This window comes from Podarcis pityusensis (genome assembly GCF_964106645.2).
Source record: "Podarcis pityusensis genome assembly, chromosome: 9".
In the NCBI taxonomy this organism is placed as follows: Eukaryota; Metazoa; Chordata; class Lepidosauria; order Squamata; family Lacertidae; genus Podarcis; species Podarcis pityusensis.
The window spans coordinates 20,268,821-20,288,113 of NC_138034.1; the positions used below are offsets into that span (position 1 = coordinate 20,268,821).

The window sequence follows — 19,293 nt, forward strand, 5'->3', positions numbered from 1 at the left end:
AAGAAGGTGAAGAAGAAGACATGCCCCCCCCCTCCGTATCAGGGAAAAAGGAGGGGGGAAAGCAAGGAGTGTTCTCTAATTTTTCCATGTGTTCCATTTCAGGTCAGAATTGGGAATATACTTGAAAAGCCCTACAGTTCCAGAAAACGGACACAAAACTGAGAGAAGCTTTTTAAAAAGTGATGGAAAACGCCTTAAATCCTGAGCATTCTGCAGATTAGGATGAGGACAAGCTAGAAACACAGTCAAAAATGAACATTGAAAGCATAGAGAAACAGGGCTTGCAGCCTCCTATAATCATCAGGGATGAAAATGGCAATAAATATGTGTGTAACGCTACTTCGTCAACCTCCCTGAATGGCGGCACTGTTAGCCACTGCCGCCAAGAGCTGGGACATGAAGACTATATCGAATTTAAGGATACAAGTGAGGCAGATATTTATTCAAATCCTCAGAGCACTGAATCAAAAGATCTGCAAAAGACTGCCAGTGACTATATCTGCATGGGGACTTCAGATCTGGAAGCCATGCACATCCCTTGTGCAAAGGAACAGTTTTACATGCATGCCTTCAATCAGAATTTCCAGGAGCCAGAGAACCCTCTCCAAGAGGGCCTTGCAATAAAGAGTATCCAGAATTGCAGTACGGAGGAATCTGTGCCTTATTGCCAGGCGGACTTAACGCACCCAGTGCCCCTCGCTGCTGTGGAACTAAACACAACTACTGAAATCCAAGATGAATTAGATCATGCCCAAATGCAACAGGAAGGTGCTAGTTCAAGTGACTCTTTCATTACCATTATAAACCTGGGGGATACTGTGGGAAGCAAGTGTTATGAGGTGGGATGTGCCCCTCAGATGCCTGCATATTCTGGGGACACTTGTGAAACTGTTGCTTACACACACAATGCTGGTTCCCCTAAGCTAGATGCCTTTGGCAACCCAAATATGATAAGCGTCATACAGCTAGATAGCGGCGTGTTACCTACTGCTCTTTCACTGACAGGAGATAAGGCCACCAATTATATAGATTTAGTATCGCAGAACAGTGAACAGCAGGGAAAGCAGGATGCTGAATGTGGTAATTCTTGCTGTGGGAGCTCACCGGAAATGGAATCATTTAATCTGTTCAATGATGAGCACAAGAAATATATGCATAGCACACCTGAGCATGGTGAAGCTGAACCTGGAGTTGATGGCACCATCAATGGCATGTGCCCTCTAGTAATTGAGAGCTTTGATGAACATTCAGAACAGGAGTCTGACAAAGACAGGGAGATCTTGACCAAAGCCCAAAATATTTCTAACGAAGATCAGGTTTTGCTCGAAGGACACGATGATAAAATGTCCGAGACGCTACACTGTGATATACCAAAGTTAGAAAGGGCTGATCTGGCTGAGCCTAGTTGCCATGAGACTTTTGTGGTTTTTAGTCCCTCAGCTGATGAACACAACTTGGCTTCTCCACCTCCTGAAGCAGGGTCAACAAATACAACTTTTGCTGTGTTTGCTACCCCCGATGAAGTTGGTGATGGAATTTGTAAAGGTGGAAGGAATGGCCACCTGGCGAAAGAACATCCCAGGAGGACATCATTGAAAAGTAATGCTGAACGAGTTGCAGTTAAATCGCCAAACAGGTCTCCCTTTGCAGCTACCATAACCAAAGCTAGGAAAGCAGAGATAGTGAGCTTTCCAAAACCAAACTTTAAAAATGTCAAGCCAAAAGTTATGTCCAGGCCTGTGTCTCAGCCAAGAGAAAGTAGTGCATCAAAAGCAGCTCAAAGATCTCCTCAGCTGTCTACAGCCTCTTCATCCTCCCCGTCGTCTTCCCCAAGGCAACCATCCTCTTCAGCTGCAGCACTGAGGAAAAAAATAGACTTGGATAAAGGTACAAAAGCAGAAGCACCAATGAATAAAACTCCCAAGCAACATTTTAATAAACACCTTCCTAGCCAAGCTGTGCATGCTGCAACTCATTCCGAAAACACTTCCCACAAGGCTCTAAAAACAACAGTGTTGAAGCAGAGCATGGAACAGGTCGACAAAGCAAGATGCCCTAGTTTGACATGCTCCCTTGTGGCAGTTACATGCTCCCAGGACTCGGGAGGGACAGCAAGCGACAAAATGGATAGTGCAGAGTCTTGGGTGCAGCCTTGTGCTTTGAGTCAGGTATCTCAAGGGGAAGAGAAGCAGAAGCAGAATGGCTTTTGTGGGATTCCAGCAGAACAGTCTGCAAAAGATACTGCAAACAAAGTTCTCTCGGTAAGTTTCTTAAAACAACAGCAACTTAAATGTATCTTAAATGTATCTTGTTTCCAGAACATGGACTGCATGTTTATTGAACTCAAACCTCTAGCATTTTCAGCATATAAACACATGGTGATAGCTACTTCTTTGACATTACAGGCAGATTGGGTAAGCAGGTAGAGGATTTATTACAATATTGGGTATGGTGATTTGTTAAACCTGACAGATGCAAGTCACATGTGATTTATGTGCTGCTGGTAAGATCATAATGCTCCTAGTAAGTGTTATGTGTGGCAGTGCCCAAAGTGGTGCAGGATCGTTCTCGGTGGCTCTTCCTTTCCCTCCTCTGCTTTGCTTATTTAGCCTTGCAGTGAGAAACTGCCACCCGGATGCAGCCTGTTGAAAATTTTATAATGCACGTTCACTCAAAACTAATGCAGGACAGCTTGTTTACAGTTTTCATCCCAATACCCCACCAATCTTACTCGTAACCTTCTGTTTATAGCTAGACATAGTTTGTTTGAAATTTGCAACTAGTAAAGCTTTGATATGCAACTCTATTGCAACAAAATGCAGCCTCTTTGCTTTCAGTTCCAACATTATTTAGTTTATACCAAAATAATCAAAACATCTTGACATCCTAGAACTGGAAATCTTGTTGCAGGGGCAGCAATGTGTAGGTGTTCCTTTATCAAGCTCTCAGGATGACAGTTGCTAGCGATAATATTTGCAGAAATGTTTTCTTTTCAGCACAGCAATTAAAGTATTGTGCAAGAGCTGACTTCAATGAGAGACTTTTGAAAAGCTTATGACAAACTTCCTGCAACCAGTTATAAAAGCATATAAGAGTGTTTTAATCTCTGGCACTGTGGGTTTTTTAAATATAATTTTTAAGGGTTTGTAGGCATACTGTTTGGTACAGATTCCCCAGACTTGAGTACATTGGTTTTAGTCTTGGTACTGGTATTTGATTAAAAATTAAAGTGCAAAGTAAGATCAGACCTTGCTTCTCCTACAAGTTCTTTGCAGAAGACTCTGAGAATAAGTGAGACCTTCCCTCACTCTGTGCTGGGGTTGGAGAAGGCAGTGTGAATCTCTCGAGGTCCTTCTCCAAAGCTCAGTGTATAGCATATGCACACGTCAGAGGACTGCACATATTTGTGTGTGCGTGCTGATATTAGCAAATCGTGGCTTGTTACAAAGCCAAACCAAAACATTTGGATCCCTGCTTCTAAACAGGACCACTGAGCGAGAAAATCACCTTCCTCGACTCCACTAGTAGGTTTGCATAAAGCTGTCTTTTAATTCACAAATTCTTAAGCAAGATGATAATACTGAAATAATAATGTTATGAGTGAAGGACTACTCATATAGAAATCTGTCTCAACTCCTGCATTGGTTTCATGCTTTTGCCTCTGGAGGTTTTGACTTGACTTGAGGCTTTTAAAGCAAAGCAAAGCAAAGCAAAGCAAAGCAAAGCAAAGCAAAGCAAAGCAAAGCAAAGCAAAGCAAAGCAAAGCAAAGCAAAGCAAAGGTGAGGAGAGGAGAGAAGAGGAGTGGGGTAGGACAGGAGCACACAGGGATGATGGGGATGTTGTGTGGTTGCATGACTACCTACACACATTTTGTCCTTCACATGTTCAGGCTATGCACTTGAAGAGGGCTAATGCCAAAACTATTATCTTAGCTCTTGTTCAATGGCATCTCTTAACATCCTTTTAACATCTCCCTCCAAAATTTCGTTTGAGCAGTTCCCCTGATCCTTGTAGAAGCAGGGGAGCTTACACTTTCACGCAATACTTTTTTTAAAAAAAAACACCTTCATATCATAATTAAATACCAGAAGTGATGTCCATAATCTTTTGACCACAGCTGTTCTTCCTTTCTAAATTAGAGCATGTGGGTGGCTGTCAGCAGGACAAATGTTTGCCTGTTGATGTTTGGATACTCTTAATTTGAGACAAGCCTTCAGTTCATGTTCAATCCAATGATTCTCCATTAGCCTCTCTCCATTATTACCTTAATGCTCCGCATTAAAGTGAGGCTAATAATATATATATCTATATTGCTTATAGATTCACTTTATAGTTTGATCATGACTGCTTGTTGTTGTTGTTTTTTTACCCCCCACATGCTGCTGAATCATATAGGTTTCTTTGCCTAAAGCAGAGGCAACCCAAGGGCAAAGTTTACCCAAGGACAGGCCTGTTGCCATGAGGAATATGCCGGCCTCCAAGATTGCATTCCGCTCCAGGAGAGGAAGTGACAGCAAAAATGGCCACACATCTAAAATTTTATCTCCTCCAAGAGCAAGAGCAGTCCTGTCGTCAAATTCTGGTGAGAAACACTTTTGTTAGTTGCCTGTTTTGTGTGGAATCTTCCACAAAAGTAGCCCAGTTTTGGAAGTAGCCCAGTTTTGGAATTCTGTGCCTGTGCGAAATGCTTCCTGCACGTCAATGTTGACGCCAAGTCACTGCTGGTCATTTCCCCTCCCCTCCCCTGCATCTCCTCAATTTTGACTTTTCAGCTGCAGAATGCACAAACTCCTAACCCTGTTACAGGGAGAAGAAACGGGAGGTTTTATTCTGCTTAGATCTGTAGTTGTTGTCTGTCCTTTACTTGGAACTCCCACTCTCCCTGGGCATGGCAGTTCTTTGGAAGTAGCAAACCTGCTCTGAGGAGTGGATGGGTCGTGTATCTGCTGCTGCCGTGTGCTGGGGTCTGTGCAAATGGACTTTGGTCATGAGACCACAAACTCCCAGTTACAGCATACTCGCTTTTCAGCCATTTCTACGATCTCCGCAGAGCTCAGATTATTCTAGTGGCAATTATGTGGTCTTCTTTCCCTTGTTCATATAAGCTTGTGTGACTACTGGTGCTGGAGTTGGGGAAATGCAGAGTATTTTATAGCAGTAGTGGCACACTAAGGAGGCTGTGTGGTTTGCCCCGGAGCCCGGTCATGTGTGCATGCTTTTAAAGTATTTTGTGTGTTTAACCCTTGTGTATTTAACCAGTTGTGAGCCCCCCATTGGTACCAGGATTGTGGCATGTGGGCTTTCCTACTATGCCATGGTCCCAGTTAACTACTTTTCTTCCAAATATGGCATTTATGCAAAGACGGAAGTTTATCGTTGCTGCCAATGTTAGCTTCTCTCATGGGGGAGGATAATAGGCTCATTTCCTGGGACCACGATCTGAAGGGAAAGTGAATAAAGCTGCTCCCTATATGCTGGAGTTCTGATTGTGGACCTGGGGTCTCATTTTTTAGAATAAAAACAAACACCTTAAATGTATATACGTGTACCCATCTATTGACAATCTTTAGCAAGTCTCCCGTCTCATTGGCTCTACTTTCTCTTATTTGGAACCTCAAGATCCACCAAACCATAGCCAGATGCAAAAGACATAAAATGAAAGCACAGCACATTCTCAGCCTAGGGATCTGTTTTCATCACCAGAACTGAGCCCTTTCACACATGTTCACTCCTAGTTACCCCTAGCTCATTTCGGCGGCTTAATGTAGGCTGCAGTGGGGTGGAAATGTCTTTCAGTTGCTGTTGCTATTGCTAAACAATTGGGAATGGGAAGCCCCTGCCAATCACTAGGGATGTACCAGTAGATCCTGAACTATCTTCTGCCCACACCTGTTCTAAGAATTGCAAACTAAAAAGTCAGTCTGGACATGTAAAGTTAATTTAGAAAACATACCATCATTTTAAAAGCATGCAAACGACTTGTTACCCAGAAAAACCAGTTTTAATTGTCCTGACTTTCCCACCCTCTTTAAAGTGAGAAACAACCCAAACTAACGTAAGTTTGTTATGTATAAACAAAGTGCTGGTGATCTGAAAAATTATTTCTCAGTTTTTATTTTTCATGTGAGCTCTTTTGTAAAGCTAGGTGTTGTTGCTTTTTTGGTTCTTCAATGCAACTTTTTTATGCTTCCATACATACAGAATCTTCTTTAGTGGGAGGTAGGCATGCTGAAACAAAAAGGAAAGGTTTTTTTGCTCTTTCAAAACAGTAATTTATAACTTCACAAATCCACCCAGTTTCAGTTAGTTTGTGTCTGGAGGAGAGAGTTTCTCAGGCAGTGCTTTTCAGAGGGGTGGGGAAAATATGCAACATAGAAAAAGCAAGTTCTTGGTGTCCATTGAGTCTAGCTAGAATAAAATCTTATGTGTATGCAGCCAAGTCTTTCTGGAGCCTTCCCAATTTTCTGTTCTTAAAGGCTTTTTATCTGAGTAATCATTATCTGGTTAGTGGTAATGATGGGTGAGTGTCTTAGTTTCAATTTCAGAGCTAGCTGCTACTGGCATAGCACACTTTTTCCTCAATGTAAGTGGAATTCCAAGCTGCTAAAATGTTCTCTTTCTTAATATCAAGAACTTTTCTTTGCATCACATTGGTGAGCCTTGAGGGATGGACAAGCTTTAAGCATGTCTGGAACAGAGTCTTGTCACTGTACAGAATGTTTTATCCATGATTTCACGTATATAAAAAAGAAACACGAAATAGGGTTTTGAACAAATACTCTGTCATTTAGCATAGGTGCCAAAGGTCATGCTTGGTTGCAAGCCAACTATAGATTATCTGAGTCATTCTTAAGAGCCTGACTTGTGGCTTGGCAAGACCACAGCGTATACATGATAAAATTGTCAGGGAATTCTTGAGTGCCATGAATTTCCTGTCTCTCCATACCAAGTCATGGCCACACTTACATATCTGGAAAAAAAATATCCTCCATACCATCTTCCATTGCTCCTGTTTTGGGGAGGACAGGAGGTTGGAGATGTGACAGAGCCAAAAGCAGAAGGCACTTATGGTTCCTGTTTCCCTGCAGTATTGTTACATAATTATTATTAATTACATAATACAGTTGTACCTTGGCTTCCGAACGCCTTGGGAGTCGAACATTCCAGCTCTTGAATGAATGAAAACCGGAAGTGAGTGTTCTGGTTTTCAAACGTTCTTTTAGAAGGTGAATATCCGACAGGGCTTCTGCAGCTTCCGATTGGCTGCAGGAGCTTCCTGCAGCCAATCAGAAGCCGCAGTTTGGAAATCAAACAGACTTCTGGAACGGATTCTGTTCTACTTCTGATGTACGACTGTAATACATTTATTGACATAAGGCTTAAAACATACTTGATGCAGAGGAGAAAATATTTTCATTAATATAATTTTAGCTGTTCTTTCCACTAAGGTGAGTCTGGCAGGAAGGGTTTGAGTAAGCTCAAAGAAGAAGTGAGGCTTGTACATTCAGGAACCAAAACCCCATTGTCTGTGAGGCTTTACAGTAGCAATGTGAATAATTAAGGGGTCATCCCCTCCTCTGTTTGTCAAACTCCTCTTCCAGAAAGGATCCTGTGGCAGGGCAAAACTCCCATGAATTGGGAATGGAGTCAATTTTTATGGATTAATTAAAACAACTTTAATTGTTATTGTGTTCTTCTTGTTGTTCAAATCCTTTCTGAAGTTGGAGTGCCTAGGAAGACTCAAGCCCCTTCCCAGTTTTTCTTTTAAAAATAGTCAGTTGTGGATGTCTAAGCACTTGGGGGAGGCGAGCCTCCCACTGGTCAACAACAAATTTATTGTCTGCGTTTTTTCAGTTGATTTAGGACGAATCTGATGCGCTGAATCCAAAAATCACATTGATTTTGCTCAATCAGGTCAAGTTTTTGAGTTATGGCCACATGTCATTTTTTTACATTTTTGTTCACATGTACACTTGTGTGGAGCATTTTAGAAGAAGTTGGTGGGGGTAAAATGCCATGTCGAATAATTGTTTTGATTGGAAATGATTATTTTAATGACAAGAAGTATTCAGGTCCGATAGTTCTGGGTGATTATGTCGAAAAGGGATCAGTTTGAAGTCATAAAACCTTGAAATCTTCCATAAATTGGTGCGGCTGGGATCAACAGAAAGAACCGGAGCAGCCTCAAATATCCTGATCTTCAATCAGCACGTCGTCCTGTAGCTCATTGTGATGAAATTCCAGTGCCTATCTTCAGAGAACTTCCTGACATTAGTGACGAAGATGCCTCCAGTGTTGAAGGACATGAAGAAGAAGAAGTGGTTCTTGAAGATGATGCTCCACATCCATTTTCCCAAAAGGAGTTGAATGATCTAGTTTGCGACCTCAGCTTGTCAAAGGACTCTGCCGAACTGTTGGCATCCAGATTGAAGGAAAAAACCCTCCTCTCCGACAGTGCTCACATCAGCTTCTTCCGCAACAGGCATCAAGAGTACCTCCGTTTTTTCTCGGAAGAGAAGGACTTGGTGTACTGTGCAGATATTGCGCAGCTTCTGCTCAAGCTTGTACTGCCACAGTACGAACTCAAAGATTGGAGACTGTTCATTGACAGCAGCAAGCGATCACTGAAATGTGTTCTGCTACACAACGGCAACCAGTTTGCCTCTATACCCCTGGCTCACTCGACAACACTGAAGGAGAACTATGAAGCGGTGAAATATGTGCTAGAGAAAATTGGTTATGATCAGCATAAGTGGTTTATTTGTGTTGACCTGAAGATGGTGAACTTTTTGTTGGGACAACAGTCTGGCTTCACCAAGTACCCATGTTTTCTGTGCATGTGGGTTGTAGGGACCGTGCTTAGCATTACACGAAGAAGGACTGGCCTGTGCGGGAGGAATTGGTGCCTTGCAAAAAAAAGGAACGTCATCAACGACCCTCTGGTGGACAGAGACAGAATACTCTTCCCACCGCTGCACATCAAGCTCGGCTTAATCAAGCAGTTCACCAAGGCTCTGGACAAGGATGGTGACTGCTTCACTTACTTGTGCCAGGCTTTTCCAGGATTGACCATGGAGAAGTTGAAAGCTGGCATCTTTGACGGTCCTCAGATCTGTCAGCTCATTGGAGATCCAGAGTTTGGAAACTCAATGAATGAAGTGGAACTGGAAGCGTGGAAGGCATTTGTTCTGGTAGTGAAGAACTTTCTTGGCAACAATAAGGCCAGAAACTACGCAGAACTTGTCAACAACATGCTGACTGCTTTCAGAAACCTGGGCTGCAACATGAGCGTCAAGATACACTACCTATTTTCACATATGGACCGGTTTCCTGAGAAACTGGGTTCAATGAGTGACGAGCAGGGGGAGAGATTCCATCAGGACATGAAAGAGATGGAGACCAGGTATCAGGGTTGCTGGGACGCAGTCATGATGGCTGACTACTGTTGGACTCTGAAGAGAGACCTCCCTGCCGCTGAGCATTCCAGGGGTTCCAAGAAACGGAAGTTCAAGCCCTGCAGTTTGAAAAATGGTGAAGCAAGATGCAATTTACGTGTACTTACCTTTATTAATGCCCACCATTCAGTTTACAGTAAACCTGACCTGATGGAGAGAAACAGATGCCATTTCCTGATTCAGCAGTACAAAAATACCCTAAATCAGTTGTAGAAATCTAGACAACGTTCAAAAAGTAAAAAATTGTTATAATTCCTCAGTTCCAAGGTGTGCTATTTTACTTCCCTTGCTAAAGGCTGAAGTGCTAGAAGGTGACAGGCCAGACACACTTCTGGGTCTGCTTAGCACACAGCTGAGTTGTGGAATGGGAGTCTCTTTCATACTGTTGGAGATAAGAAAGCCACTTCTCAATGTGTAGCCTTCGTGTTTTGACTCGTATGCTTTTTTCGTACTGTGGGCTGAGCAAGTGTCCATCTTCCTTTACTTTCACCTAAGTATTAAAGGGCATCTAGTTCAACACTGGAAAGAAGAACTTCCGGGGGCGGCGCGAACGGCAATGGCGGTCCTCTTCTGAACGGGAGAGGAGGCTCCGCAGGCAACGGGTCGTCCGCTACGGCGAAGCGGAGACCCACTTCGGAAAACCCCAGGCGGCAAGAGCCTGGGGTCCTGAGGCTCGGTGGGCGCCAAGAGCGACCCTCCAAGTGTAGAAGGAACCCCGTAAGGGGCTCCGGAACACGGAGGGGGGTTGCGGCGCTGTGAGCTGTTTCACAGCCTGAGGAGCGAAGCCGCGCTGCTACTGTCGGTGAGCGCTGATCCCTTTTCCTGCTAAATTACGGATCCGGACGAAAAAGCAACTAATTTGTGAGTAAAAGACTGAATCACTTGAAATTTGAGATTTTAAAAGGGAAACTTGAATTGGCTTGAACTTGGCTGTGAGCGGAGAGACGTGGAAGCAGGAAGTCCGTCTTCCGCAGCCATTGAACTTGAAAAAAAGCAATCAGCTGGAGGAGTGGAGGCTGAAAGAAAGAGACTCTAAGTTTTACAGATCTAAGCATCTAGTTGAACTTGCATTTTAAAGTAAAGACTTTAAGTTAAAGATTTGGGATTTCTATTTGCACTTGACTTTCCTCCTCTTATTGGATTACAAATTAAAAGGTGAAACCCAGAGTCAGGAGCTGCCTGAGTACTAAGGGAGCTGTCAGTACTGCAGATTTGGATACTGTATATTGGAACTTGAAACAATCTGAGAGTATTGAGACCTTTTAAATTTGAAACATTCTTTTTGGAGATAAATAAGCACTGTCTGCAACAAGGTGACCATTTATAAACTCTGCTAAACATTTGTATTTGAAGGTTCTTGGACATTAAATTAGACTCTGAAAGACAGATTAAGCTCCCTCTAGAGGATTGGATTATAACAGTGATTTTACATACACTTTTTACTTTCGATTCCTTTGCTGTTTGCTTGCTCTGGACCTTTCCATTCCCATGGGAACAACTCAGTGTGACCTTGACTGACAGATAACGTTGGAATGAGTGGCACAAGAAAAAGAGGGAGAGCTAAACAAACAACTCTAACAACTCTAACCTCAGCTTCACAGACACGCAGATCATCTGTGCCTACTTTGCCCTCAGAAGTGGAGGGTGAGGGCGAAGCAGAGCAGTTACAACTGGAAGATATGGCCTCAGGAGCATCTGCTTCTGTACTAGACAAAATCTTTGAAAAATTGGAAGCTTTGGACAAGAAAGCAGATGCGCAATCAGCAAAGATTGATAAAAATATAGAATGTCTAAATAAATTAACCACACAAGTGGCACAGAATGCACAAGCAATTGGACAGCTAACGGAGGCCTCAGCAGAAAATCGGAAATTGACTGAGGACACCAGACAAAGATTTGAAAATTTAGAGCAAGAGGTAAGACCACTCACTAAACAAGTTGGGGAACACCAGATTTATCTCTCGATGATAGAACTGCGAAACCGGGAGAACAACTTAAGGATTAGATCACTACAAGAGGCAGAAGAAGGAAATCTAACTGAGTTTTTGACCAAAGAATTCTCCAAGTTCTGGAACTTGGAAGAAAAGGACTTTAAAATTGTGTCAGCTTTCAGACTTGGAAGATTCATAAAGAAGGAGAGGCCCAGAGACTGTTTGATAACATTGAGATCAAAGGAGGAAAGGGATAAGATTTTGGGACTACACTTTGTAAAATCACTGGAGGTGTTGGATAGAAGAATTGAAATTTATAAAGATATCCCAAGACTACTGCTTGACCTTAGAACCGCCTATTCTGAACTTGTTAAACTATTAAGGAGCAACGCAATTCCATTCAGGTGGGAATTTCCTCAAGGATTATCTTTTACCTTTAGAGGGAGAAAGGTCAAAGTGAGAACATTGGAAGAGAGAGACAAATTCCTGTCTACACACGGAGAGGACCTTCAAAAAAGAATTGAACTACCTTCTGGGCCTGAGGCAACGCCAATACCAACATCAGCATCTGTGGAACCTGAAGACCCTGAGAAGATACCACCCCTTGAAAAATAACCAGATAGTTCAGGATGTCTCTGCAACTGTTGAGCTGGAATATTAATGGTTGTAACATTCCGGAAAAAAGGAAGAAAATATTTCATATATTAAAAAAAGAACAATTGGACATTATTTGTTTACAAGAAACACATGTGACGAGGCTCCACAGAAAAGTGTTAATAAATAAAAGATTGGGCCAGGAATTTGTATCGTCGGACAAAGTTAAGAAGAGAGGCGTGGTGATATATGCAAAAGAGAGCCTGTCACCTAAATTCCTATTTAAAGATGAACATGGAAGAATTTTGGCTATTGAGATACAATATCAAGGAGAGAAACTGCTGATATTAGGAATCTATGCACCTAATGAAGGGAAATCGGAATTCTACAAGAAGTTGCAGGAGACAATGCTGGACTATCTAGACTACAACAACATCATAATGATGGGAGATATGAATGGGGTCGTATCAACTAACATGGACAAGTCACAAAGTCAAAATGTTACAAAAGACGGCAGACTACCTAAAACCTTTTTTGAAATGACTGACAATATGGATTTGATTGATATTTGGAGGACAAAGAACCCACTAGGAAGAGAGGGAACATTCTTTTCTGAAGCCCAACTGACCTGGACAAGAATCGACCAAATATGGATTTCTAGAGGCCTGGCACCTAAGGTCAGAAAAGTGGAAATCTGCCCAAAGACCTGCTCCGACCATAATGCAGTAAAGATGGATATGACACTATTACCAACTGGATCCTTTAGATGGAAGATGAATGACAATTTGTTTAGAGATCAGGAAATTACCAAGAAGGCCCAAAAAGTTTTGAAGGACTATTTTGAGATAAACATGAATAATATGGTGGAAAAAAGAATAATCTGGGACGCAAGCAAAGCTGTAATGAGGGGATTCTTGATACAACAGAATGCAGTGAAGAAAAGAACACAAAATGAGAAAAAAGATAAGATCTTGGATAAAATAAAAGAATTAGAGAAGAAACTAAGAGTGAATCCGAAGTCACAGCCAACTCTGAGAGAAATTAAACTCTATCAAACACAATATTCTAAATTGATAAATCAGGAAATTGAATGGAAGGTTAAATTAATGAAACAAAAAACGTTTGAGTCGGCGAATAAATGTGGAAAACTGCTAGCTTGGCAGTTGAAGAGAAGACAAAGATTAAATACTGTTACAAACTTAGAGGTTGATGGAAAAAACATTCACAATCCAGTGGACATTAGAAAGTGTTTCCAGAGATACTTCAAAAAACTATACACTCAAGGGCCGCAAGATGATGTTGAGATTAAACAATTTTTGGCAAAAAATGGATTATCTAAATTGTCACAAGAAAATAGGACAATCCTGAATTCTAAAATAACACGACAGGAGATCGAACAAGCTATCCAGAACATGCAACTTGGCAAATCTCCAGGACCAGATGGGCTGACCTCCAAGTACTATAAGACATTGAAAGACTACTTGATACAACCTTTGATGGAGGTCAGCAATGAAATTATGGAGGGGAGGAGGGCACCGGAGTCGTGGAAGGAAGCGTTTATCACATTAATACCAAAGTCGGAAGCTGAAAAGACACAACTTAAGAACTACCGTCCCATCTCTCTCTTAAATGTGGATTACAAAATATTTGCAGACATTTTGGCAAATAGATTTTAAAAAGTTTTAAATGAAGTAATTCATAAGGACCAGGCTGGCTTTCTCCCAGGAAGACATCTGTTTGCTAATACAAGGAACATTATTGACATTTTGGAACTTTTGCAAACAGATATAAATACAAAAGCAGTTTTAATTTTTATAGATGCGGAGAAGGCCTTTGACAATATTTCCTGGAAATTTATGATGGGAAATTTAAAAGAGATGGGAGTGGGACGGGGTTTTGAGAATGGGATTGAGGCGATATATTCAGAACAGAAAGCTAAACTGATAGTTAATAATGTGGTTACGGAAGAGTTTAAAATTGAAAAAGGGACACGACAAGGTTGCCCTATCTCCCCTTTGTTATTTATTTCGGTTCTGGAAGTGCTATTGAACATGATTAGAAGGGATCAGTTGGTGGAAGGAATTCAGGTCGGTCAGAAACAATATAAATTAAAAGCTTTTGCAGATGACCTGGTTTTGACCTTGCAGAAGCCAGAGCCCAGTACGAAAAGAGTATTACAACTGATTAATGACTTTGGTCGGGTGGCTGGATTTAAATTAAATAAACAGAAAACTAAGGTTTTGGGGAAAAACTTGACTAATACAGAGTCAGAACGGTTTCAGAATGAGATGGAACTTAATGTGGTGAAAAAAGTAAAATACCTAGGGGTAAACATAACAACAAAAAATCTAAGTCTATTTAAGGATAATTATGAAAAATGTTGGACAGAAATTAAGAGAGACTTAGATAGTTGGTCAAAATTGAAACTTTCTTTGTTAGGCCGAATTGCTGCTATCAAGATGAATGTATTGCCAAGGATGTTGTTCTTATTTCAAACACTTCAGGTTTTGGACAAAACGGAGTGCTTTCAGAAGTGGCAGAGAGATATTTCCAAGTTTGTCTGGCAGGGCAAAAAGCCCAGAATTAAGTTTAAGATATTAACCGATGCAAAACAAAGAGGGGGCTTTGCCCTGCCAGACTTAAAGTTGTATTACGAAGCCGCAGCGTTTTGCTGGCTAAAAGACTGGCTACTTCTTGAAGACACTGATGTGTTAGATTTGGAAGGGTTTAACAATACCTTTGGATGGCATGCATATTTATGGTATGACAAGGTTAAAGCAAACAAGGCCTTTAAGAACCATATTGTCAGAAAATCATTGTTTAATGTCTGGTCAAAATATAAAGACTTGCTGGAAAATAAAACACCAAGGTGGCTTTCACCTTTGGAAGCCAAGGCCCGAAAAAGACCCAATATGGAGGCTAAATGGCCAAAATATTGGGAAATACTAGAAAAGGATGGAGACAAATGGAAATTGCAGAGTCTAGAGAAAATGAAAGACAAAGTGCGAGATTGGTTACATTACGCTCAGATCAAAGAAGTTTTTAAAAATGATAAGAAATTAGGGTTCCAGGTGGAGAAATCGAAACTAGAAACAGAATTGTTAGAACCAAAGATTAAGGTACTTTCAAGGATGTATAACTTGCTGCTGAAATGGAATACACAAGACGAAACGGTTAAATCGGCTATGATAAGGTGGGCACAGGATATTGGGCATAATATCATGTTTGAGGACTGGGAGAGGTTGTGGAGTTATGGATTGAAATTTACTGCATGTAACGCCCTGAAAGAAAATGTAATGAAAATGATTTACAGATGGTATATGACCCCAGTCAAACTTGCTAAAATTTACCACCTGTCTGATAATAAGTGTTGGAAATGTAAAGAGTGCGAGGGAACGTTCTTCCACCTCTGGTGGACTTGCCCTAAAGTGAAGGCGTTCTGGGAAATGATTTATAATGAACTGAAAAAGGTATTTAAATATACCTTCACTAAGAAACCAGAGGCTTTCCTTTTGGGTATTGTCGGCCAAGGGGTGGCAAAGAAGGACCAGACATTTTTTATGTATGCAACAACAGCAGCAAGGATACTTCTCGCAAAACACTGGAAAACTCAAGATCTACCCACACTGGAAGAATGGCAGATACAACTGATAGACTACATGGAACTGGCTGAAATGACTGGCAGAATCCGTGACCTGGGAGAAGAGAGGATTGAGGAGGACTGGAAGAAATTTAAGAACTATTTACAAAAGCATTGTAATTTGAGCGAATGCTAAATAAGATGCTAGACTAAAACAACTGAGCACCACTAAATTTAGAAGTTTTTTTTTTTTAAGAAAATAAGTAAGACTGTGAAAACTTAGCTCCTTTTGAGAATTATATGATTTTGAAATATAGAAGGGATATAAGATTTTAAATAAGATGATAAATTGCTGAAAAAATGTTTCAACGATGAAAATGGGAGCGGGAGATGTGAGGAAGTCCAAAGAAAATGTGAAAATATGTTAAGAATGATGTTACATTGTTTATTATGTCTATTTTTATTGTAAAATTTAATAAATTGCTTTAAAAAAAAAAAAAAAAGAAGAAAGGGCAGAGCCCAGGCTGTGTAGACATCATAGCTAGCTTCTGTGCTAGAGATGGAGGAGAAATTTGATTTGATATGAATTTAAAGCCAAAACTATCAAATTACACTTTCTGAAATGATATGTGAACTGAAACACAGCTATCCTTTGAAATTCACACTTGCTCAATGCAGTTCTCCAACCAATGTATTCATATAGGGGGGAGGAAAAGTGTGCATAAAAATGAAAGTATTAGTAAAAATAGCTTACAAAATGCATCATATTGGAGGAAACTTGCTTGCAAAAGTGTGTACTTCAGTCAAAACTGCATATAAAAATGTGTTAGGAAAATCCACTAACTTTTTAGTGCAGGTTTTTCTTGCAAGTCTGCAAAATGATGAGAACTGAATTTAAGATTTGGGGGGGGGGGGATGAGAAACTGAGAGAACCAAAATGGACAGACCCTTCCTTACTGTGGGCTGAGCACTGAGCCACAGAATGGTGACTGCAGATAATGCATATCCAGTGCTAAAAGTGATGCAGGAGAGATGTATACTTTGCCTTGGGCTAAGTACTCTCCTATGGTAGATGTGTGCACAGTTTGTTGTGAGGTTGTTTGAGAAGCAGTTGCTGCACATCCTACTTGAGTAGGCAATAGTGTTCTCCGTTCAAAGTTGACTTAAAAAATAACACGCACGCCCCCTGCTTATACTGTCATCAAGCTTTGCACTGCTAGCAACAAACCCTTTAACGTGGTTTGGGTTCAGTTGCCATCCTTTATAAAGTAAACTGAGAAGAATTAAATCCAAACATGTCATCTGGCTTTTGATAATGATGCCTGTAATTCTTTCTTTCATGATGGCCGAACAGTTTGGCTTAAACTGTGGCCAAAACTAGACATGTGGTGTTTATCTTTCCTTATCTTGTTTTGTTTTTTTTTTTTAAAGTGGCTTAGGGAGGCTGTGAATTGGATTTTTGTGTGTGTGTGGTGGGTTGTGTAGTCTTTCCCCCTGATTTTTCTGTTTGAAATGGTCCCTTCTAGCTACTTTTCTGCCTGTGGAGGGGAAAGATATAAGGACTTTCCCTTGGATGGAAAATCAGCTGGGGGGAAATAAGCGGTCCTCCCTCCACATTCCTCTGCTGAAATTCAAAGCCTTCCAAGGTTGCTTTTGGCTTGGAAAAAAGTAGGAGGAGATGCATGCGATTGCATGTTTAGACTAGGTCTCAATTAGTATTTGTCTAGTCCAGTTGTATATTTACTGTCACCAAATATATTAGTTATATTCAAAATGCTGACTTTAGTAGAAGCAAAAGAGCAAATTAAAAATCTTTGCAAAGCCCTTAGCAGATCACATCCTAGGATGCAACACTATAAGTCACCTAAGTGCATCTGTATATCATTTCTCATTATTGCCCAAAGGATGGCTTGGGTTCTCATCAGCATTTTTGAGAAAGTAAAGTTAGCTATCAGCATCATAAACAATGAAGTAAGCCTGTTTGCGGTGGACTGTATTGCAGGAGGAAATAAATTATGATCGGCAGCTGCCTAAAAAGTTCTGCCCTGACAAAGGTGCTGAAATAGTGTAAGTATTGCATTTCTCAAACAGCAATTTCATATCCTCCGTGCAAGATTTGGACAGAGAACGCTTCGGTTGATCTATTGCATACCTTGGTGTTTCTTATCTGGAAACTGGATCTATTGCATTGCCACCAGCAAGAAAAAGCTCTCAAATGGGATGAACACAGGGAATTTTCCCCCATCAAACCTAATGACTAATCCTCTTCATCCAGATGTCAAATGTATGGAAGCATTTGATAAGCTCAGAAGTTAAGAAGACTCATCAATCTTTCTCTATTCCTTGCCAAAGGATATTGTGATGCCTGTTTGCATGATGAGGGGCTGAAAGTCCAGTAGCTGCCAAGATTTTTTTAAAATGGTAACAGCAATCAAAATAGCCCATGTAAACCATTAGAGTTTAATCTAGGCGATTTGGGGGTTTTGTATCGTTTTTTTGTCACCCATAACTATTTTTTGCTAGGGCTTGCTACGGCTTGAATCCAGAGAGAATAAGATCTCTGAATAAGGTTGCTCATACAGTGAGTTTCTACCCTATCCCCATGGTCTGATGCATCAATAGACTAGAAACAGGACCCTTATTTTACTTAGTATCAGGATGAAGCTTGTCCAAAATAAATCTGCAATTAAAATTGGTCATGCACCTGTTTCTGATATGCAGTTCCTACCAGTCATGTTTGTTGATACGTGTGGTTCCATTTTCCGTCAACTTCAAGGACGTTGAATTGACATCATGTGTGTATGGGTTTTTTTAATTTTTAGCTGTAGTATTGGTAAAACAAATCCATATAATCTTCTTCTTACTTTTAAAAGTGCTATTGATCTTGTTATATGCGCCCATAATAACTTTGTTCCTGGAGCACATAGCATCTTAGAGTGGATTTTTGAGGAAACTGGTGGTAGGAGGGAGGGGATTAAAGCCCACCCTCTCTTGGGGGCTTCTACACCAATGCTATATTACAGTTGATGTAGTGTCCTTTTTTAGCCATGCATGCTACTTGTGCTTTCTATTTTTCCAACAGCAGGGTTCACTGTCCACTCATTTGATGTTTACTTAGATAAAGTCAGTTTAGAATGTAGGGAGAAAAAACAATGAAATAGCTGTCTGGACTCCCCACCTCCCCTTGTGGTTTTTTGGGGTCTTATTTACTTTTTTTAGATCCACTAGTAACATATTTTATTCTTGGTTTTTTCCCCTGCCAGACAAATCTCATAATGTCTCTTTGCCACTCCTTGAAGCATTCTGTTCAATGGATCTGTTCGAAATAAAAACAGCATTTTTGATAGCACACCCATCTTAATAACTGATATTCTTCCCAACAATGAGAGGTTCATACTCCCACAAACTTCCAAATTTCTCTTAATTCCTGTCCATATTTAAATATAATTGTCCTTAAATATATTTATATTTTTGGGTGTAAACTACACTCCTAGGTATTTGACCTTTTTCTCAGTTAAGAGTCCAGTCATGTCTAGTAACTCCTTTTTTACTTGATCTGTTCAAGTTGTTTACGTTAAAACAGCTAGTTAACAAATTCAAGTGGTAGAGGCTTTTCTTTTGGGAATTATGGGGCTAGAGTTACCTCAGCAATATCAAAATGTATTTATGTGTGTGGTCACTGCTGCTCGAGTGATTTTTGCCCAAAGATAGAAAGAAGAAAATGTCCCAACC

The 19,293-nt window shown here is 40.8% G+C and overlaps 1 protein-coding gene across 2 annotated transcripts in view; it reads left to right on the top strand.

Moving 5' to 3' along the window:
• The first annotated feature begins 102 nt into the window (after positions 1–102).
• The window catches only part of MTUS1 (microtubule associated scaffold protein 1), an 84,610-nt gene continuing 65,419 nt past the window's right edge, over positions 103–19,293 (top strand). For both annotated transcript variants that reach the window (XM_081019811.1, XM_081019812.1), the window contains exons 1-2: positions 103–2,261; positions 4,397–4,583. In XM_081019811.1, coding sequence (XP_080875937.1) covers positions 252–2,261; positions 4,397–4,583 — 2,197 coding nt within the window. In that variant the 5' untranslated portion in view covers positions 103–251. The remainder of the gene's footprint in view (positions 2,262–4,396; positions 4,584–19,293) is intronic.